General features: G+C 46.3%; 1 protein-coding gene across 1 annotated transcript; it reads right to left on the bottom strand.

Annotated features, from left to right (window-relative positions):
- Positions 1-2143: 2143 nt before the first annotated feature.
- Positions 2144-22749, bottom strand: MAT1A (methionine adenosyltransferase 1A). The gene is made up of 9 exons (XM_028729212.2): positions 22320-22749; positions 12867-12944; positions 11471-11593; positions 9758-9870; positions 9233-9376; positions 8538-8756; positions 7394-7576; positions 5878-6011; positions 2144-3959 (listed from the first exon to the last, which is right to left on the bottom strand). Exons 1-9 carry the CDS (start codon positions 22417-22419, stop codon positions 3857-3859), a joined length of 1197 nt encoding a protein of 398 aa, XP_028585045.2. The 5' UTR covers positions 22420-22749; the 3' UTR covers positions 2144-3856.
- Between the last annotated feature and the right edge of the window lie 723 nt (positions 22750-23472).

Here is a 23472-nt window from a genome sequence, read left to right as displayed (position 1 = left end):
GATTCCTTGTTTGTCCCCATCAACCAGCATTCAAAGATATACTGCCTTTGTCCATAGGTGTCCTATTTAGCTCTCATGGCTGGTAGCAGGGACTTCTATGAATGGAGTATGAGCAGAACGGGTAGAAGCTTTGGGTGGGGAGAACCAAAAGAATATATGTAGAGGAGTTAAGAGGACTTTTATTCTTCTCCCCCTTTTTGAAAGGCACAAGCTCCCTCTGCAGTTTGCAAAGGGAAATGACTATACTTTCTTAAAACAAGGTGATAATTTCTTAAACCAAGCAGTGATGTTAGCAAGATTCTGCCTAAACGTTTGCAGTGTTTTTTGAGTTGCTGAGCTTTGGCAGAATCAAGATACTTCACAGTTCTGGAAAGTGGCTATTTGATATTTCCTCGCGAGTTCTTTCTCTTACCACCCCCTTCCTCGGTCCCCTTGCATTCAGCACATTGCATAAAACACAGAAGAGGCATTAAGTACAAACAATTCTGCAAATTCAACATTTGTTTTGCTTTCTCCCCGAGTTCAGTCCTCGTGGGTATAGGGAAGATTATATTTGGATCAGCAAGTGGCTGGAAAGGAAGTATGCGAAATGAAAGAAAAATGTGTCTTAAATGCGTTGGCATGTATGCAAGCACTAGCCTCCTAGAATGAATCTTGAGGACCGTATCCACACTGCAGGTCTGCAATGCAATACAAGGCCTATCTACTCAGAAGCAAACCCTGCTGAAAACAATGGTGTATACTGTGAGTAGGGTTGTAGTCCCATGAATGTTTACTCAAAAGTCCCACCGTGTTTGGGGAGGTTGCTCCCAGGTATGTGGGCTGAGGATAGCAGTCTTAAGACTGTCTTCTAGTGAACCGGGAAAATGGCTTGTGGATGGGAAGAAGGGACTAGGGATTTGCAATGGAGTATTTCCAGGACGTGGGTGGTGCTGTGGGTTAAACCACAGAGCCTAGGACTTGCCGATCAGAAGGTCGGCGGTTCGAATCCCCGCAACGGGGTGAGCTCCCTTTGCTCGGTCCCTGCTTCTGCCAACCTAGCAGTTCGAAAGTGCGTCCAAGTGCATGTAGATAAATAGGTATCGCTCCAGCGGGAAGGTAAATGGCGTTTCCATGCGCTGCTCTGGTTCGCCAGAAGCAGCTTAGTCATGCTGGCCACATGACCCGGAAGCTGTACACCAGCTCCCTCGGCCAATAAAGCGAGATGAACGCTGCAACCCCAGAGTCGGCCACAACTGGACCTAATGGTCAGGGGTCCCTTTACCTTGCTATTCCCAGTACTGAGCTAAGTGAACCAAACACCTGACTGTAAGGGCGGCTTCCTAGGTTCAACTAAACTACAATTCTTTGTGGAGACATGCAATGATGGCTAAAGGAGCACAGAACCGAGGTGTGGAGAGTTGGTTGGGCCAAAACTGCTTTTGTTTGTATAATTGCCATGGCAGCTTCCTCAACTCCCACCTCCAAGAAGCCTTGCTGAGGGTGCCAACAATTTTGCTTAAGAGATTGCTTGCTCCTTTGTGGTCTAAAATACATTTCCCCCAGAAGAGATCACAATGAAACCAATTTCAAGCTGTAGCCTGAAGGTGCGCTTTCCTCTTTCTCTGTTGACAAGAGGGTTGCCCTGTGGGGCCCGAATAATAAGCTTTCCAAAATCTTGTTGCTTTTCCTTCTTCTAGGAAAGAATAGCAATTTCTGCCAGTTGAGGTGTGTGAAAAATAGTGAGGCGCATGGTGATAATTTTACCTCAGCTGGAAAACCTCTATCTTTTCTTTAAAAGCAGCATTCTACTTAAGGCTCATTCTTCTGCTATTGCTGACAGACTAAAGAATCCACCTTTTGCAAAACCTGCTGCCTTGTTGTCATTTTAAGCTGCTGGTGTTTCTTAACATTGCCAATTATGAAGAGGAAACAATCCACCATTGAACTGGGTTGTTCTGGAGAATGTGATGCATCTAATATGGGTTACAATGCCATCTAGTGGGTGTCTCAACCATTGCCTCCACACTGGGGTTGCAGTTTCTCCTCAGAACTTCTCAAAACACTTTGAAAAAATTAGGATTAAGTCCGTTTGCCTGTTTCGTATCCAAACTATGATGACCCAATGCCTCTTATTGAGCTCAAATGTTCTTCAAGCCTACAGTGGCAAGGGGCAGAACGCTTTAATGCCTTTCATTTTGACATACAAATTGTTGCGGCTATTGCTTGGGAGAGGGAAAGTGTATATATTGGGGGGAAGAACAACTCAAATTGGATGTAAAGAGAGGCCTGTACAAAGGCACAGATAGGATATCAAGTTTTTCCAATGTTGACAAAAACAGCATTTCTAGAAAACTGTGCACATGAGGATGCTGAGATCGGGTTAAGTGCCAGCCATTAATTATTATTAAATTACAGTTATAATTAATTTCATACAGCACCATCAGTGTACATGATGCTTTGCACAGTGAAATACTGAGATTAAGATCCTGAACTGCTGATGCATGAGAAGTGCCAGATCCCATTCCAGAGAGGGCTGCTGTTCCGTCAAGAATCTGGACAGAAGGCTATTCTAGTACAATTGGATAACGCTGAGATGCGGGGGGGACTGCACTTCTGACCCTCCTTATTTCAATGGCACCATGAAAGGCAAAACTATGGGCATCCAGCCTGGATGATTGGTTTGTATCAATGCTAAATTCAGCGCCACCACTTGCCCACCCACCTCACTCGATACGTAGCTTTCTAAAACCCAAAGCATTCTTGCTTATCTGTTGCACTTCCTCAACTGAGGTCTTACTCCATCTTCCATTCAGTGCTAGACATTTTCCTGCCTGAAGAGGATCCCAAATCTATACTGCCTGGCCAACGACTCTTGTCTTCATTTACACCTTTCCACACAGTGAAGGATGACACTTCCCCATCGAAACACGGGGCCGGCCCTGTTCCCCTTCCTTTTTGGTCTAGGGTACTCTCTTGCTGCTAAAGGCTTGCTTTCATCCTCATAACACCCTTCTAGCAGTTGGAGGGTTTTTGAAAAAGACTTGCTGACCTAGTATTCCTTATTTTGGTCAGCTATCTCCCATCTGGAACTCCTTCCCGCTTGGCTTTTGCATCCCATCTTAGCCGAATATTCCTCCCCTGACCTGCTAAAGCATTCCCTGAAATCACAGCAGCTCAGTCAATGGGATAAGGGGTGGGGCTTGAAAGCAACCGTCTAACTTTTTGTATATAAAACAGCCCTGCCTAGAATGGGCTGAGGCAACTTTACCAATATGTAAGCTCATAGATAAACAGCATTAGCCATGTACCCATCTAAAATGTTTTGTCACGAGGCTGTTATAAAAGAGAAAAGAGTTTCCTTTTTTAAAAACGAAAAAGAAGAAGAAAGAGAATAGCAGATAGATGAAAGAAAAGCTGACAGAACCCTTTTGGGTAATATGTGTCGAATATAGGCCCCAAAATCCTCTTCCACACCAAGAGTCCAGGGAATATTTGCAGTACCAAATATTTGCAGAAAGGAAATTAGACCCCATAATTTCTAATTGTCCAGTTGTAGTAAGGAAACTTATGGAACCTGAGGGAATCTTTTCTTCCCATTTGAACAGAAGAACGGAGAGAAGTTGGGCTGAAGGCTAGCATTCCATCGTTTTGATTGTGGGTCGAAGTCCTATGTTGCGCATTTTCTAAGTGGAACGAAACAAAAATAGCAGCAATAGGAAACATCTTTTGTATGTGCGTGTGGTGAGATGTCGAGAGTACAAACAGCGTCGATTTCCATGAAAACAACTTTTTTCTATTTTCGAGGATGGTCAGTGGAAGCACCTGTCATAATAGAGTCCTCTCCCCTTAAGCTCAGGGGTCGGGACCGTGATTGTTAAAAGGCCAGTTTCTTAGGTACTTCCCAAGAAAATTCACTTCTCCCAAAGTGGCCGTAACAGGCGGTCCTCTGATAGATGGGCTTCTTCAAATCCAGATCCCTGGTTTATTCAAAGAGAGAAAGAAGAAGTCATTAAGTACAGCTGGATAATGGGCGCGCTCATTTTCCCCACATGGAACAGCGGCTGCCCAAAATACCAGAGACGTGTAATAGGTAATAGCAGCTGCAAAGAACAGCTGTTTTAAAAGCCTGGGATGCCTATTTAGTGAGCTACTGGCCACATATGTGTTGGGCAGAGCAGCTGCCATGGATATGGCGAGAATGTGTGTGTGCCCGTTCACACACACACACACACACACACACACAGTTCCCCCCTTTCTCTCTGGTTACATTAGCATCTGTTTACTTTCTGTGATGTATCCTAGAAACACCTAGTGTCATTCACTTCATGGCCCATTCTGGCTTTTTTGAAGGAACTGGGCCTCTTTAAAGAGGAGCCGTAGCTGACAGGAGCGGGCCAGCAGCAAGTCACACAAAATGGAGTTAAGTCTAGAAAAACCAGGATCCACACAGGAGTGTTCAGGCCTAATGAGCACAGCAACTCATCTCTGGTAAGTCTCGCCCCTGTGAAGCAGCTGCTGAGACTGAAGATCCCTGCCTTCCCACACCTGCCTTAAGTTCTTTCCCCCAAGCAATCTGAGACTGCGCTGGCATGCCTGCCTTGGCTCCTCCCACTTCACACCCTTCCTGGTCCTGGGAGACCAGCAGGGAAGGGAGCTTGTCACAGCAGGAGGGGGAGACAGCCATGCCTCTTCACCAGCCAGACTCAGCGCACTAAGCCCTGTTACCTCTTCAGTTTCTGACACCTCCTCCTCCTCCTCCTCCCAGTCTTCTCCCTCTGACCACCCATCACCAATCCCTGGACTCTGAGCCTTCTTCTCTTGAGGGCTCCGCAGATGGTGCCTACCTTCACTCCTCTACATCCAGCCACTCTATGACAGTAGCCGAGTGGTAGACAACATACCTCATGTTCAATCCCCTGCATCTCCATCTAGGGATGAAAAGGACTCCTGCCCAAAGCACCTGAAAGCCCTGCCAGTCAGCAATGGCAATACTGGGATTCTCTAACATATGAAGCCAGGTCTCCCTTCCCTAGCTGGAAGAACTGTACAACCCGCAGCAGACCTTTCAGAGAAGGAAGAGCCTAGAGCAGTGCTTCCCAAACTTGGGTCTCCAGCTTTTGGACTACAACTCCCATCATCCCTAGCTAGCAGGACCAGTGGTCAGGGATGATGGGAATTGTAGTCCAAAAGCAGCTGGAGACCCAAATTTGGGAAACACTTAAATTTAGGAATCTAAGGTCCCATTTGCATCATACATTTAAAGCAGGTCTCATACCACTTTAAACAGCCACGGCTTCCCCCAAGGAATCTTGGGAACTGTAGTTTGTTAAGGGTGCTCTGAGTTGTAAGGAGACCCCTGTTCTCCTCCCAGAACTATAGTTCATCCTGTGAACTGCCCTGAGATCTTGTGATGATGGCCGTATATAAACAAAATTAAAAATTCTCAGCGTGGTTTGACAGTCAAGCCTTGTTCCCAGGGAACTCTGGGAATTGTAGCGCTGCAAGTAACAACTCTCAGCATCCTTAGCAAACTACAGTTACCAAGGTGCTTTGGAGAAGCCATGACTGCTTAAAATGTTATGATACTGCCTTGGACTGCATAACTCGTTTGTTGCCTTGCTGCTGTTCTTTGGGTGTGCAACTCTGAGCCCATTAAGAACTGCAGCTGAACCCTCATAAATAAGGAGAACTAGATCTCTACTGGAATGTTGCACCATCCTGGAACAGGATTTAGTTGGAAGAAACCAGAGTGGAGAAAGCCGATACACCTATGAAAGTGCATTTGCTATTTTGCTTTCTCAGCATTTGAAATTCAGTAGTCAATACTTCTGGTTGCGAGGGCGCTGCAGTAAATTTGTTCCTTCGACAGGGAAAGCCCCTTGTAAAAGTGCTTACTTCACGATAGCGCCTGGCCGGAGGTCGAAATTCTGGTGTACGATGTTTAGCAGCTCTTGTTCGGGCTTTGTGGAGGTACCATACGTGAACAGCGAGATGGAGAGTGGCTCAGCCACGCCAATGGCGTAGGCAACCTATAGATGAAAAGAAACAACAATTAGACCTCTCTGTGTGTATGTGGCAATTGATTGCTGAAGCAATGGGCGAAGACTTGCTTGAAGAAATCCATTCTTGCGAAGGCACAACAACATTTGGTGGTGACAGACTTATGCATATAAAACATAAAACTGCATCAGTTGTGTAGAGCAGTATTTTCCAGCTGTTGGGCCCCAGCTGTTGATGGGCTACAACCTCCATCATCCCAGACCACCGGTCCTGCTAGCTAGGAATAATGAGAGCTGTAGTAAAACAACAACAGCCAAGGAGCCACGTTTGAGAAACACTGGTGTGCAGGGCGCATGCGTCTGGTTTTAAAAGCTGAAGCAAAGCAGGGCCTCCAGTGGTGCTGTCACAGACGGGCTTTGGTGGAGAAATGCAGGAGGACCGCAAGACCACACTGTAGAGCAGTGAACCACACTACACATTGCCATCTGATGAGTGGATTGCCTATGAGAGCGTTAAGCCCAGAGCAAGCCCACCCTAAGGGCACTGGAAGAAAGGCTACAAGTCAACAGCAGAGCTTCTGCTAAACAGGCAGAGGCTCCTGGGTTTAATCACCAGCATCTCTAGGTAGGGCTGGGAGAGATTCCTACCTAAAATTCCCGGAGAGTCACTGCCAGTCAGTGTAGATGCTACTAAGCTAGACAGACTAATTGCTTGACTTGGTGTAAGGCAACTTCCCACGTTCCATTAAGTCCAGACTCTAAATGGTAGTTCTCCAACCTGGGTCCCCAGCTATTGTTGGACTACAACTCCCATCATCCCTGAGCACCGGTCCTGCTACCTAGGGATGATGGGAATTGTAGTCCAGCAACAGCTGGAGACCCAAATTGGAGGGGAGCTGAACCTCGAGAATGCAGTACTGAACTTCCCTATAGAATTGTTTCAAAGACTGCTAAGATAACTGTTACATTCTCTGTGCTTAAAAGAATTCAGGTAAGTAGAGGGCTAGAGGGGCTACCGACCTGCCTCTGTATACAGCCACTTCTTATATACTGAACCTATCAGATACAACTGCCTCAATGATATCCTTAATATAGCAGTTCCCCACAGGAAGCCACGTCTCTCAAGCAGGAAGTAGCTGTTGCAGGGCTACAACTACCCCCAGAAACAGCAGCCACACACTTTGCTTCCGCTCTCTGCCTGGTAACCTTTCGCCGTGATACAGTGCAGTTTGTACTTTAGACTCTGCAGCAGGAGGAATGGAGGAGGAGGAGGAGGAGGAGAAGAAGGAGGAGGAGGAAATGTGGGCTTGATGGCTTCAGCAGCAGGCAGCCACGAATGTGCCACAACGCTTCATTTCTGCTGACGGCTGCTAGGTGAGAAAAGGGCGGAAGAGGACAAAACCAGAACTTACCTGGACCAAGACACGGCGGCAAAGCCCAGCTTTCACCAAGGACTTGGCAACCCACCGGGCTGCGTATGCTGCTGACCGATCCACCTTTGTGTAGTCTTTGCCCGAAAAAGCCCCACCCCCATGGGCTCCCCATCCGCCGTAAGTATCCACAATGATCTTCCGTCCAGTAACTCCAGCGTCCCCCTGCAATATTGCAATGGCAAGCGTCACTTTTAAATCTTAATGAGATGGAAAAGCGGCAAATGCCACAAAATGGAAAACAACAACAACAACCTATCAAGAGGTCTCGGAAGAAGTTGTCCCAGAAAACTGCCACATATTTCCTCTCTTTCCTCTGTGTTTCTCAAACTCGGGTCCTCAGCTGTTGTTGGACAACAATTCCCATCATCCCTGACCACTGGTCCTGCTAGCTAGGGATGATGGGGTTGTAGTTCAACAACAGCAGGGGAACCCAAGTTTGAGAAACACTTCATCTTAGGACTTAAGATCCTGCCTACTACCGTGAACTATGTGTAAAGGTAAAGGGACCCGTGACCATTAGGTCCAAGCATGACAGACTCTGGGGTTGCGGCACTCTTCTCACTTTACTGGCCGAGGGAGTCGGCATACAGATTCCGGGGCATGATGTGGCCAGCATGACTAAGCCACTTCTGGTGAAACAGAGCAGCGCACGGAAACGCTGTTTACCTTCCCGCCGGAGAGGTACCTATTTATCTACTTGCACTTTGACGTGCTTTCGAACTGCTAGGTTGGCAGGAGGAACTATGTGTAGCCCTAAGTAAATATACGTGAAAATAAATGATATAAAATAATTGCAAGTTTACACTGTATATGTATCCTTAAAAGCACCCTCAGAATTCTCTGCAACACACAAGGGTACCCTGGCAGACATGCACGTTTTTCTCAACGGCTAAGACAATGTGAAACGGTACCCTGAAATTAGAAAGCTTGAAAACCACTGTGATGGAGGGAAATGTTTATTTGTTTTCTTTGGGGCATGTACCTTTTGAGGGTATGCCTCCAGAGTTGATTTGGGGGGGCGGGAAGTACCAGTCATAACATAAATATGCATTTCAGGAGAACCTAAGAGAAGCGATAATAGATTTCCTCATGTCTACCCACATATCAGTGAACACATACTTACCTGAGGTCCTCCAATAACAAACCGGCCACTAGGCTGAAGATGGTAGACCGTATTGTCATCTAAATATCTGAGTGGAACCACAGCTTTGATGACATGCTCCTGGAGGGCCTTGCGCATGGCATCCAGAGAGATGGTCTCGTCGTGCTGCACTGAGATGACAATAGTATGGACACGCACTGGGATGACGACGCCATCTTTCTGGACGTACTGAACTGTGATCTGGGAGCGAAGGAAGCAATTGTGAACTGTAGGGTGGCGGCGGGAGAAATAGCACACCCCAAAACTGGCAAACTGACCCCAAAACAACAACTGTGCCCCCATTTGGGGCTTGGCCCAACTCTGAATGGCTTCCCTACAAAAAAAAAATGGACAACTCTGCTTGCACCAAGGGATCTCTGCCCATTGGGGGGCCACATCCTCTTCCCACGGCAGCACCCCCTTGGCCCAGCCCATACCATTCAAGAGGGTCCCCAAGTCCTCCAGAGAGGCTTTTAGAGAAGTCTGCTCGATAAAGGAGGGAACTTCATTCCATTTACAGATCTCGCGTTCCTCCAACCCATGGTTCTCACAGAAGAGCAAGAATCACGTCCAAAAACATAACATGCGCAGGCCTCCCGACGCCAAAGAATGGTCAAATGGATAGGCCCTAGTTATGAGCAGAAGAGAAATAATCTGGGCTAAACCCATGGAAGTACCTGGGTTTTGGAGTCCGGCCTAAGCCAAGGGAGGACCCCGTTGCGCCTCAGCTCGGCCATTTTGGCATTCAGTTTGTGAGCGAGCATGATGGTCAGGGGCATACATTCTTCTGTTTCGTCGGTGGCATAGCCAAACATCAGGCCCTGCAGTGGGAAAGGAGCAATTATTTTCCATTAGCAAAAAGAAGACAACAACAACTACTACTTTTCATGTATTAGCATCCTTAGAATTCGCTTCACAAGATTATTTCTCCTTTTTCATTCTAGAATCAGGTTCCTCTTTCCTCCTTGATACAGCTCCTCCCTTTAGTGTTTCATTTTTATAAATGCTATTTTGTATTCCCTCAAGTGGTAGGGAGTCCCGAGGAAGCATTTTACATGTTCCCTTTCATAATCCTGGTGACTGAATCCTGAAATGCAAGGTGCAAATCAACCCCCAGCTGCTTACTGGCACGTTTCACCAAGATGAATACTTCTGGCGGATATAAAGATGGAATATTTTTTTAATGTTCTCGCAATGATTACCTGGTCCCCAGCGCCAACCTCTTCTTCCGACCTGTGCAGATGCACGCCCTGGGCAATATCGGGCGACTGTTGCTCCAATGCAACAAGAACGTTACAAGTCTTGTAGTCAAAGCCTGCGGAGGAGAAATGTTTTTACTAGGTTGCAAACATCCTTCCCCAGAAGGGATGACAGGTTCTAGTTCTACGGAGGGTGTGGCCTTCCAGGAAGGGAAGACTAAAGAATTCTCAGAAGGAGCAGGGTTAAAAATGGTGGTATTTCATTCCATTTTTTAAAAAAAGTTTTTATTGGTTTTACAAATAAAGGTAAAGGTACCCCTGCCCGTACGGGCCAGTCTTGACAGACTCTAGGGTTGTGCGCTCATCTCACTCTAGAGGCCGGGGGCCAGCGCTGTCCGAAGACACTTCCGGGTCACGTGGCCAGCGTGACAAAGCTGCATCTGGCAAGCCAGCGCAGCACACGGAACGCCGTTTACCTTCCCGCCAGTAAGCGGTCCCTATTTATCTACTTGCACCCGGGGGTGCTTTCGAACTGCTAGGTTGGCAGGCGCTGGGACCGAGCGACGGGAGCGCACCCCGCCGCGGGGATTCGAACCGCCGACCTTTCGATCGGCAAGCCCTAGGCGCCGAGGCTTTTACCCACAGCGCCACCATACAAAGTACAAATAAACAAAGAATAAGAAAAAATATCTCCAAATCTCAGGACTTCCCCCCATCCTCTTCATGGGGTCTCATTTCAAATATCTACTACTGCATATTCATCCATAATCCATTTTTTATATCGAACCATATTATCCATGGTAATTTTTACACTACAAGTGAAATCAAAACCCTGCTTCTGTTTCCATCTCCTTACAGTGGTCTCCTAAATAACAAATTTCATGGGACCTCCACAATTGCTCTCCTGACTTTAAACAAAAAGCAAAAGAACCGCACCCCAAAATTCAGCCTTGGGGAACTGCCAACTCATTAAGAGCAGTAGAAGTTGTGGCGGTGGCGCTTAACACCGACCAATGTAGGGTGCTGTCTTGGTGCCCTGTTCATTTCAGATTTACATTGTTTCATCTTTGCTTTCTTTGCATGCGTTAATTGACTGCACTGCATTCTGATGCACTGGGAACAAGCCATGGGCAAAATGCTAAATGTGTGGTTGGCACCAAAAATGCCAACTGTGCATTTATTTCTCCCCTCCATAATAACTTTTAAGTGTCCACACTTCGCACATGGGAACTCACTTCCAAGTGAACTACGGCAATTCTCCACATCAGCTATATTTAGGCAACAGGTAAAAAATGAGAATAATATTACCAGCTGCCACCAGCTAGCACACCTCCTGATGAATTGCACCGCATGAGCTGATGTAAAAATATAATCTTGGCCTCAGTAAAAAGTCTTAGTCTGTTTAAGGCCTGACAGCTTTGTGGGCTCAAGAAGTCAAGTATGCCATGAATAGCAGGAATGCTACAAAGTGGCCCAGTGCAAAGGACACCCACGACTTCAACCCTGAGATAACCTTTAACCTCCCAGTAAATAGTTTTTCCTGTTCCTTATTAAAGGAGCTGGGAACTTGTCTCCTGGTGGCAGCTAAGCAATCCACAGCACCAGTTGCATCAGGTTCTTCCTTTTCTTGGGTGAGCAGGCAAGCAGAGAGGGACTAGTTCTGCAGCTTTTTGGCCAAGCAGTGACCTAGCATCATTCCATTGTTTTATCACCAACCTTTAGCTGAATCATCATAGCCTATGTTCATAATTGTGTCTCGGACGATCTGCTGGTAATCCACCACCGCTCTGGATGTGATCTCCCCGCAGAGCAGCACCATCCCTGTTTTGCACACACTCTCTGTGGGGGAAGGGAAAACAAGGGGGAAACTCTATTAGGTTGGCTCGAATATTCATTTACAGTAAGCATGTTATTTGCTCTTGGGTACCTATCACTATCTAGCGTGTATATACAGTGGTACCTTGGTTCACGAACACCTTGAAACTCGAAAATTTTGGCTCCCAAACGCCGCAAACCCAGAAGTGAGTGTTCCGGTTTCCAAACATTTTCGGGAAGCCAAACGTCCAATGCGGCTTCTGATTGAGGGCAGGAAGCTCCTGCAGCCAATCAGAAGCCATACCTTGGTTTTCCAACATTTTCAGAAGTCGAACGACTTCTGGAACGGATTCCGTTCGAGAACCAAGGTACGGCTGTATACACACTGAGAATAACTCACTTCCCATTTTGTGCCTGCTCATCATACTGCAGTGACTTGCCCCTCTCATGAGATTGTTTCAGGGACTGAAGGCAGATAGGTATACTGTGGTACCTCGGTTTTTGAGCATCTCAGAAGCCAAACATTTTGGTTTTTGGATGCCGAAAACCCAGAAGCAAGTGCTTTCATTTTCAAACGCGCCTCGGAAGTCAAACAGCTTCCGCTGCGTGTTTTTCCATTTTCTCCATTGACTTTGCCAACCGCCCTTTGCGCCTCGGTTGTCAAACGTTTCGGAAGTCAAACGGTCTTCCGGAATGGATTGCATTCAACAACCAAGGTACCACTGTACAACTCATTCAATAGTAAGTAGACCAGTGTCAACCAGCAAAAAACAAAGCAACAGATATGCTCCCCAAGCTTTCTATCCACCCAAGCGGGTAGACAAAGCCTCTCAAGTGAGAACCTTATTGTTCATCATTCAGCCTTTATTGGCATAATTTAAACAACAAAAAACAAAGTGAGAACTTAAAGTCATAGGGGTAGAAATGAAAGCAAAACTGGGTGTGAGGAACCTCATTCCTCTGGCCCCACCCCCAAATGATTTCTTTGTAGAGATGTACTTTTATATGCATTTTTGCCAGTTCCTGGGTTCCATCTTTGTCACACTCTGGCGTGACCAAGGAATGGAATGCAGGGTATGGATTTTGCAGGCATCCCTTGAGTTCTGTTGCAAGAACAGGGAGACAGATACAATCTGGGAAACAGTTTGGAGGGGCTATGCAAAACTTTCCACCTGCTTTTGACACTTCTGCTAGTGGTCCTTGCAATATATGGGTTCCCCATGCCACCCACTACCTATCGCAATTATGTTTGGCTGGTAAGTGCAGAGCAGCCATCATTTCAGACACAGTCTCTTACCACAAGCAACCTTGGCGTTTGGATCTTGCTTCAGGTGGGCATCAAGCACGGCATCGCTGATCTGATCACATATCTTATCTGAAAGAGATCAGTTGGGCAACTGAGAGAAGAAACCAGAAACATGCGCTGCTTTCGACACATGGGATTATCAAGCGGAAAGTTTTGTTTAGATACTCTGCATTTTATAGCTCTATCATATGCATGCAGCCTGCCTCCACCTAAAAAAAATCAACAAATTGAATCCATTAAAAAGCCAAGCCGTGTGCTACAATTTGCCCCCCAAAAGCTACTAATCATATGTCTGTTATAGAGCATACAGAGATGGTGAACAACCCATTTCTCATTTTGCGTCTTTTCATAATATTGGGAAGAGCTACCCCAGTGGCGTAGCGTGGGGGGTGCAGGGGGGGCCGGCCGCACCGGGAGCAACATCTGGGGGGGGCACTCGCACTCGCAGCTCTCTGCCCCTACCTGGCTCACTCACTCAGAGTGAGAGTTAGGGGGCGCAAATTACTTGCCTTGCCCCGGGTGCTGACAACCCACGCTACGCCACTGAGCTACCCTGCCCATGAGATTGTCCCAGCTCTAAGGCTTTGAAGGAGCAAAGACAGATTGGAGTAGAATTCAGTTCCACCGGTGACCAGACCAGCATGGCCGAGACAAAAATGAAACAAGATACAGAGGGAATGTGCCTGCAAAGATCAGATACTGCTAAGGCCACAGCTGCCGGCAGAGCAAGTCTCAAATGAATTCCACCACCACCACCCCAGATTGAGATCCTCTAGTCCTCCCAATTCACAGTGGGAAGTCATCTGAAGTATGCAGGGGAAGAGTAAAGTGAGCAGGGATGGGAAACCTCTGGCCTTCCAGGTGTTGCTGGACTCAATCTCTCTGACCGTTGGGTCATGTTGCATGGGGCTGGTGGCAGTTGGAGTCCAAGAACATCTGGAGGGCCAGATTCCCCATTCTTGGGGCAGAGCTCACTTACCCTAAAGGACCTGTTTCTGAGGTTGCACCTCAGCCCAGCAAAGCAGAAGGAAATGTGGCTCGAGAAAGCCGGCCCCTTGCCTCACAGAAACAGAGGCCAACCGGTCTTCTGCTCCATCTCCCCGGACCCTAAATTGGAAGACATCCACTGTGGTGGTGGACAGCCAAGCTTGGCAAGTGGAGAATGTTACTTGCCCCAAAGTAGAAAGAAGCAGAAGTCCCAGCAAAGGAAGAATGGATACAAAAGCTTATGGAATATGCAGAAATGGTGAAAGTTACCGGAAGAATAAGAAATCAAGATAACAAACTTTTTATAAAAGAATGGAAATGGTTTATGGAATATTTGCAGAAAAATTGTAAACAGATAAGAACATGGGCAGGATTATTGCAATAACCTGCAGTTTTATATCTTTAAAGTAGATGAATAAATTAGCAATTAAATTAATCTGGAAATGCAGAAGATATTAAAAATAAATTTAAGGAACCGCAGAAAAATGGGGAAAGGAAGTCAAGCTTTAAAATGTAAAAATGATTGTAAAATTAGTGAAATGTATGAATATGAAAAGCATAGATAAAATAAAATAAACAAGAGAAGTGCCTCCTCTTTCTGCCCTGTTGCCAACCTGGGACACCAGATATTCATCAACATATTGTAGAAGGTGTTACTTGAGAGGGTTGGCCAATATTAACTGACTAGCAACTTCTCAGAATCCTGACTTCGTAGCTGGAAACAGGGAACACTTACTGCATGATACCCCAACTTGGATCACAGTACTAGCATGCTGCTTGATACTGGACTGATTAATTCCAAGCATGACAATATCTGATTTAACTTGGGCTAACTCAATGCTTCTTTAATATTTTTATTATTGTTGTTAATTAATTAAATTTCTATACTGCCCTTCATCTGAGGATCACAGGGTGGTTTACAATATAAAAACACAAGAATACAGTGGTACCTCGGTTTATAAACTTAATCCGTTCCTGAAGTCCGTTCTTATACTGAATCCATTCTTAAACAGAGGCATGCTTTCCCTAATGAGGCCTTTCGCCGCCGGTGCCCTTCCACCGTTCAGTTTCTGCTTGTAGACTGAGGTAAAGTTCACAAACCCGGGACACTACTTCTGGTTTTGCAGAGTTCATTAACTGAATAGTTCGTAAACAGGGCTGTTCGTAAACCGAGGTACCACTGTACATACTATTGTAACAAACAAAAACCATTCTCCTCGCACACACAGTTTAAAAGGCCATAAGGTAAAGGTAAAGGGACCCCTGACCATTAAGTCCAGTCACGAACCACTCTGGGGTTGCACGCTCATCTCGCTCTATAGTCTGAGGGAGCCGGAGTTTGTCCACAGACGGCTTCCAGGTCATGTGGCCAGCATGACTAAGCCACTTCTGGAAAACCAGAGCAGCGCATGGAAACGCCGTTTACCTTCCTGCCAGAGTGGTACCTATTTATCTACTTGCACTTTGACATGCTTTTGAACTGCCAGGTGGGCAGGAGCAGGGACTGAACAAAGGGAGCTCACTCCATCGTGGGGATTCGAACCGCCAACCTTCTGATCGGCAAGCCCTAGGCTTAGTGGTTTAGACCACAGCGCCACCTGCGTCCCTTCCTTAAAAGGCCATAGATTGTTCAATGAGGCAAAGGCCAGGGAAAAGAAGAATGTTTTTGCCTAACACTGAAAGATATGTAATGAAGGTGCCAGGTGAGCCTCTCAGGGGAGAGCATTCCAGAAGTGAGGAGCCACCACAGAAAAGGCCCATTCTCATGTTAGTGCCCTCCAGACCTCTCATGGAGAAGGCACATGAAGAAGGGCCTCAGAGGATGATTGCAGGGTCCGGGTTGGAAGAAATGACATGATCTACAACATGCACATCCAACTCATAAGAGATTGTGATCTGCTCACAGTATAAAAAAAACTGGCAGTGATCTACCCATTGTCATTGGAGGATGGACCAGAGTTGTTCAACTTTTTTTAGGGAGCCAGAGGATTGACCAGCAACGCCCCACAATCGACCCAGTGGGTCGTGATCAACCTGTTGGACATGCCTGATCTACAAAATCGACAGACCTGCTAAGGAGACCGGAGAGGAAGCTGGCTAGAAGGTAGGATGTAAACTTTCACTGGAGAAGAAGCCCTAGACTTGCCGGGGGGGGAACAGAAGCGGAATTTGATATTTTGATAACAGCAAATCCATGTGGATCAGAAAAAAGCCAGATTGGATCATGTTGAAAAGAGACACTCAGTAGTGTGTGGGCAAGCAGGCTGGCAGGCGAGCTGGCAGAGGGGTAGGTACAAGGATTCTCTGCCCCGTCAGTGGCATCAAAGTCCTTGGTGGTGCAGCTAAAACTCCTTGTGTGTGTTTCTCGGATCAGTTCTGTACACAAAGACAAAGGCTGCGATCTTAACCCTGCTTATCTGGGAGGAGCCCCAGTGAATTAAACAGGAGTTGTTTCTGAGCAGACGTGGTTTAGGACTGCACTTTCCATAGCCTTTCAGACATTTTGTGCCCATGTCTGGTCATCATCAGTGTGGCGAGGAGGCTTTTGTAATTCACGTGAGCCTTCTGGCCGGTCCAGCTAGTACTTTTTGCTGTTCAAGTATGCATGATGAAGTTCCCCTCCTGGTATGTGCCAGCCATGCTCCAATATCTAAGGAAAAGGCCCTACTGGCAGTGCATTTCCTTAACCAAAGTATGTGCCATGGCGACTTGAGGTGGGGCTTTCTCAATCATGGCTCCCTCCTGTTGGATATATGCTTATTGATGCTTGTTGGCATCATTTTTCGTCACCTATGGAAAAAACATCCGTTCCATTCAGCGCATGAGGGTTAACAAACACTGTGTATTGTTTTGGGATTATACGCCGTGCATATTATGTTTGTGGTTATTTTGTAGTTTTATTGCAGAAGTTTTTACTTTGTATTATTATCAATTGTCCCGTTCCCTGATAACTTTGGTTGAGGGACAGTTAATAATAATAATAATAATAATAATAATAATAATAATAATGTGAAGTGTTCAAAGCAAGCACTGCTTAAAGCTTGAACCCTTAGATGTTTCCCGCAACGGTAAATCTGAAATACCGGTACTTCTCCTTCCCCCTTTTCGTGCCAGTATCCTGACTGTCCTCACCCCAAAATAGTGGGGGACGACCCTATTTTAACCTAAAAGCCCTACAAGTAGATTAGGGAGAAAGTGACTTAGGTAGCAGAGGGCACCCAGTGTGCTTTGTGGCTAAAGACCACTTGGGATCCGGGAGAACTGTGATTAGACCTTCAGCCCTTTTACGTATTTCCCTGTTAAAACTTCTTGAATTCAGCAATGGACGGCTGACTAGGATAGGGGATATGGGGAGAGGAGTAAATTCCTTCCCCGGTTAAAAAACACTCCCCCTACAAGATGCTAGACTATATCCACATCCTCCTTCAATTCGCCAGCAGCTGCTTTTAATGTTAATTTTAAAAAGCCCAATTTGGCTCTGAACTCTACTTTCCTCGGCCCGAGTTCAACTAGGGTAGTCAGCTTACAAACTGGCCCTGTCAACTTTGCCTTTAACAGCAATGAGATCTGCATCAGCTAAAGAGGTGATCATGTTCAGCTCCATGCCATGAAGAAGTCCATGTGTGGGTTATGCCTAAGCTTTGCTAAAGGCACAGGAACAAACCAAGCTGGCTTTGCAGTTGTTCTTCCTGGCCAGTTGGCAACCTTACGTCTAAGTGACCTTCCATCACGTTGGCCCATTTAATCTAGAAGCGATTTGAGTGATGGCTTTATTTGGGTGGACGTGAACGCTCGGCCTTTCAACTTCTAAATGGGTCCATGGCGATAATGAACTTCCCAAAGCCACTTCCTCACAGGATTAATGATTAGCCAGTGTTTGTACGGTAGGCAGGGATTCTGGAATGGCTGCCAAGTGGGGTGGGGGAAGAGGAGGAGTGGTTAGAGGCCATCCTCTGATTGGCTGGGAGGGCAAGCCACCCCATCTCCAGGGATGGCCAAAAGAAACCAAACAAAACACAAAACACCCAGCTGATATCACCAAGGCTAATTGATAATGGACAGGGAGGGGTGCAATTTCAGAACCCTGCAGTGCCATACTAGCTGTATCTTGGGAACAGAGTTTAGGTGTGAAGAGAGAAGGTGATCAATAGCATGGAGAGGGGGAGACCGAGAGAACTTTTAGTTTTTGTGCTATTCTGTAATACTTAAGAACTGTGCCTTTTCAAAAGATCCATCTTTAATACTGGGCCCCCTTGACCCTCCCCCCTTAAAAGCAATTCTGAGATCCCCAACAGTAGACAAAATCATTGTGTTGAACTGTTCCATCCTTAAATCATGAGAAAGGGTCTTGTTCTTTGTTCTTCTCCTTACCCAACTCCTTCAGGACAAGGGACGCCACCTTCTCGGTGGTGGCCCCAGAGAATGGAAGTCCATCCCTATAGAAACCCACCTGGCATCTCTCTCCTTTGCCTACCATAGGGGAGGTCAGCAAAGACATTCTTATTCTAAGTGTGTGTTTGCGGCAACTGTTTTCAGATTCTGCCACTGTATTTCACACTGATCATTTTGGGGTTCATAACATTTGTCATGGCAACTATTCTACAGTTTCAGTTAAATGGACTGAAATGCATGGCATCTTGTTTTTGTTCTAGATTAGGAAAGGAAACTTGGAATATTTCGGATGAAATTCAAACAGACGTTAAACTCTGGAAGGAGGGGCAGCGTGTTTACATTGAAACATTAACAGCGCCCGATTTTATTTTTTTTATTTTTTATGTGACAACCTGATATTGTCAGAGCCAAGTGAGATGACACCGACTAGTCATTTGACCTAGCTGCCATGTTTGTCCAAACTCACTGTGTGCTTTTCTCTGATGTTGCGTCACTGGGACACATGCACTACACTGCTACAAAAAGGGCCTTCCAAGGTTGACACTGCACTTCTCAGAAATCTGTTGCAATAACTAAAACCCCAAACCTGGGTGATTATTTACCTCAAGGGACAGCTGTGAAATTTTGCGTAACGAAGCTGTACCTTGGCCCCAAGTGTGGGTAAAACATACTTACTTGCCTGGGGAAAGTGATATGTAAAGACTAGGCCACAATTTAGCAAGTAATTAATCAAGAGGATTTAATAGCACATTCCTAAGCATGTCTTCTCAGAAGTCCCAGAGTTCAGTTGGACTTAATCCCAGACATGCATTTAAGAACTCCAGTCTTAATTGTGGCTCACGCTATGCTGGGTTGCAGTTTGGTTCATCCAGTTTAGCTTTTTCGCTATAGAACATTGTTCCCCAATTGCACAGACGACCTAAATGTATTCCCCATCCCCACCAAAGGCATGTCTTCACTTCTAGGAACTTTCATCTGGTTTGCTTGCAGAATGGGTCAGTTTATATATCTGGAAGAAGCAAGTGGTAGACATTTTTCAGTCTTACCCAGGAGAAACTGGACTGTCCAGTGGGATGCCTGTCTTTGGTTTGCATCATTCACCTGGTCGCTCGCTATTAACCCTCCCCTCCCTTAAGGAAGGTGGATGACCACTAGAGGAAAAGTATACAATTGCACATTCCTTCTGTTGACTGCTGTTTGCTCATTTCTCGTTAAGGAAAATACTGTAGATTTTGCACAACTCTACTTGACTCGCACACACACCACGGATCAGTGACAGGAGGCCCCAGGGCCAAATCCTGCCCTCTGAGGTGTACAAGCTGGTCCAGATACAGGAGACATGTGTGACAGGTTAAAGGAGGGTAGTCATGGACCTTGCAAAACTGTGGCTATCCAGACACATAGACTGTACAGGGGAATTAGTGTATGTGGGGAACACCAGACAGATAACAAACTCTACTGTGTTATTTTGATTATATTGATGGAACTGTGGTTTGCGTCTTTTTATGCTTTGTTATTGTTGTGAGTCACACAGAGCTCAGCTTTGTTCTTGGCATTGTTGGGGAAAGCAGCATACAAATATCAAATAAACTTGTGTTACCCAGCTGTTGTTGGACTACAATCCCCATCATCCCCAACCACTGGTCCTGCTAGCTAGGGATGATGGGAGTTGTAGTCCAGCAACAGCTGAAGACCCAGGTTTGGGAAACCCTGTCCTAAACCTACTCTTGCAGCCAAATTACAGTATACCTTCTTTGGCTTTCTGGAGCATCAATGTTCTCCCTAGAGCATTACAGTCTTTCATGCACACATCACTCAGGATCTGAAATGGGGGTGTGACCAGAAGGCCAAATAATCCCATTGAACCCCAGTTATCAAAAGATCCACTGACAATCTTGGAAGCCTCCAAGAATCTAGGCAAAGCTTCTTCTTTTTTAAAAAACAACTCAGCCTAAACTGTAAACTTTAAATAATCCTGTTTATTTCAGTGGGAGAGAACTGGGCATATGTTTAACTTCCCTATCTAAACATGCTTTAATTTGAGAGTTCAAGGGTTGGACGTACCATTAAGCAGAGAAAGACAGCTTGGGGATTCTAGAGAGGGAACTGGATCTCAAAACAGACCAGTGCACTCTGGCAAAAACCTGGCCTTTCAAATAGAAGAATCAAGGTTGGTTCATACATTTCATAGTCATCACTTATTGACTTACATGTGTGAATGGACCTTCACAAATCTGAGACCACTGATACTACAGAAACCTTTGTCAAGTTTTCTAGTCAGTATGGGCAGCAGTCAGGGATGATAGGGAACTATAGTCTACCAAGAACTGAAGGGCTACAGGTTCCCCTCCCTCAACGTAAAAGTTCAAATGTCATTCTTAGTGTCTATAAATATAATGTAAGAAACAGGATCAGCCAGCGTCTTGGCATCACTGCCACTTAAGAAAAAAACTGATGGAAGCCTAAGGTGCTGGCAGCCCCATTAACTGGACAAAAAATGTCTCCTCGGTGTTGTGGAGTGCAGAATTCTCCCGCAGTCGCCAGAGGTTGTTACGTGCCAGATAAGAAGTTGGCACAAGATATCCAGTTAATGCATCAAGAGGGGGAGCAAACTCTGGTGCGACCTCTCCCCCATCCAACTGAATGCTAATAACTAAACGAGTTCTTCTGTTTTGTTTTAATTCCGCTGACTGTTACATAATCAGAAGGAAAGGCCTGAATCATGCTGAAAGATATACAGTGCCAAATACACATCTGAGTACCTCAAACAGCTCTAATATGCGCGCATGCATGCATGCACACATACACCGGCCTTGTCCGAAAGATCATTTATCTGTTTGCATCTGCTGCAAGTACGTCGCAAGTCTCAGACTTGTCAGATAAAACAAACTTGAGCTGGAATGTTGGCACAGATAGTGTCTATTACCTTTTCTTTTTTAAAAAAAGTTTCAATTTGCCTTGCTTTTACAATAATTAAGAAAGAGGTGTGAGGAACCGGTCGCTTTGTGTGTGGAGAGGAGGAGGCCGGATAATATGTCCTACTATCATGCCCAGCTGCTATGGGGAATGATTTACAGTTTAATGATATAGCAAGCATGTGGGAGAATTCCACAAGGTCCACTGAAATATCAGATTATTGCAGCCCCCAGCTAAAGAGACCAAGTTCTATCGGTGTAGGAACATACAGATCTATTTATTTTTAATAGTTACACAGAAGTTTTAACTGGGAGGGTGAATCACTTTGGCTTACGAGCTCTTCTGCATAACTCCAAAATATGTACACACGAACCAAGAGGAACAGGCCTAATAAAATAGACCATCTTAACAATTTTTAAAAAGTGTGTGCACACCCAACTCTTGTTCTCTGGGAGTCTCACTGCAACAGACGCAGACGTTCAGTATTTTAAATCCCATTGATTTCAAACTGGCTGCAGTCCTGTGTCCCTTTACTTGGAAGTAGGCTTTGCATCCTAGAAAACTGCACAGAATACACTGCGTGTCATTAACACCAGCGAGCCTTTAGAAGCATGTAACTTTGGCTGGATCGTGTCTATCAGTGCCAGATCTGGAGCTATCAAAGCTGTGGCATGGACATTCCTGATGGGATTGTTCTGAAAGGTGCACGGTCAAATCGCAATACAGAAAGAACTGCAGCGGCTAGCAGTGGTTTTCGAAGCTATGCCCCCTGGGGAATGAATCAGGGTCTGCGATGGCATCCCCGGAAAGCCTGCTTTTAGCTCTCACATGAGTCAACAGCAGGTGAAAAGAAGCCCAAAACATCGGCTGCGTGCACACCATCAATTTAAAGCACGTTTAAAGCACTTCCTCCGCCCCACAGAACGCTGGGAATAGTAGTTTGTTGCGGGTGCTAAGAACTGTAGCTCGGCGTGAACTACAGTTCCCAGATTTTGGGGGGTGAGGGGGACATTACGTTAAATGTGCTTTATAGACACACGCACGCGGTACGCCTCCCCGCCCCCGCGCGCTAAAAAATAATAATAATACTACAGGATCTCCTTGCAACCTTTCAAAAAAGAGCTGCAATCCCCTGCGCCAGGTCCTTACCTGGGTGTCCTTCCCCTACGGATTCCGATGTAAACATGAACGTCCCTTCGTCTTCATTCAGTGTGTGGTCGCACAGGCTATCCAGCGTCCCATTCATCATTTTTGCTCTCTTTTCTCCCTCCTTCCTGTTAACGCTTTCCTCTGCGTAGGGAAGAAGAAATCTGCTCGGAAAAGAGCAGCGCAAGAGATCTGACGTTGGCAACCTCTCCCTTGGAAAAAGGCAGCAAGGCTGCGCTTTATTTAAACCGGCGGCTTCGGATTACACCTCCCCGTGCGTAAAGCGCAGGCTCCCCGAGGGCGCGCCGGAGACGCACACGCGACGGAAACGGCGGGTCTCCCTCTGGCTAGAGCTGTCACTCCGCCCGCCTCCAATATATGGAAAAGCGAAAGTGCCTCGGCGATCATGTGAGGAGATCGGGAGAGCCCATTTCCTCGCAGGGGAGAGGGGGAAAGCGCGCTCCAAAAAGAGGGGGGAAAGTGTGCGCGCGCAGGGAAGATCTCTCGCACGGATTAGGAGAATGCCTTTGTCTGCGCCCCCCTGCGGATCTCAGCAGCTCCTGAAAGGGCTGCTCTTTCTTTCTCTCGCTCTCTTTCTCTCTCTCTCCCCCCCCCCCCCTCATTTTCTTTCGTGGGGAGGAATGCAGAGGAAAGTTTCCCGAAGTTTGCGCGCTTCGCGGTTGCGTAACAGAAATGGCAACGGTCGGGGAAACTGGCTTGGCTCTTTGCAGGAAGCGATGGGAGATGGATTGGTCTGAGATGATGCAATATTCGGAGCGGTTGTGCCCAGTTATGTAACTTTCCTTTCTCCCTCTTCGACGATTCCCCTTCTATCTGCTGAAACTATAATCTTCCGTCTCAGGGGCATTTTTACCCCAGTGGAAAGGAGGAGAAAGAGTGTTTTTTTTGTGTGTTTTTTCAAGACACCCTGAATTTTTGGGCAACTTCGCACTATAGTGTCACTATAGTGTGGTATTAGGGCCCCAAACCCAGGCAGCAGCTGGCACTGGACTGCGATGCTGGCATCAGGTCTTGTAATATGTGTGGATGAAAAAGAACTGAAACATTGCTCTGGAGCTGGTTCACAAGGACTGTCCTGTTCTCACTGTGTTCAGCCAGATAACTTAGGAGCTGGATATGAGCACAACAGCAATTT

Source organism: Podarcis muralis, chromosome 6 (assembly GCF_964188315.1).
Source record: "Podarcis muralis chromosome 6, rPodMur119.hap1.1, whole genome shotgun sequence".
Classification (NCBI taxonomy): Eukaryota; Metazoa; Chordata; class Lepidosauria; order Squamata; family Lacertidae; genus Podarcis; species Podarcis muralis.
Note: the sequence above shows the minus strand (reverse complement) of the source record. Positions and strands in the feature narration are given on the sequence as shown.

What these genes read in the sequence shown, in the direction of transcription:
- MAT1A (XM_028729212.2), bottom strand. Translation starts at nt 22,419, where the DNA reads ATGATGAATGGGACGCTGGATAGCCTGTGCGACCACACACTGAATGAA. An exon ending in CTATGATGATTCAGCTAAAG is followed by an intron (nt 9,871 to 11,470) that starts GTTGGTGATAAA and finishes TCTCCTCCGCAG; the next exon opens with GCTTTGACTACAAGACTTGT. An exon ending in AGGTTGGCGCTGGGGACCAG is followed by an intron (nt 9,377 to 9,757) that starts GTAATCATTGCG and finishes TTCCCACTGCAG; the next exon opens with GGCCTGATGTTTGGCTATGC.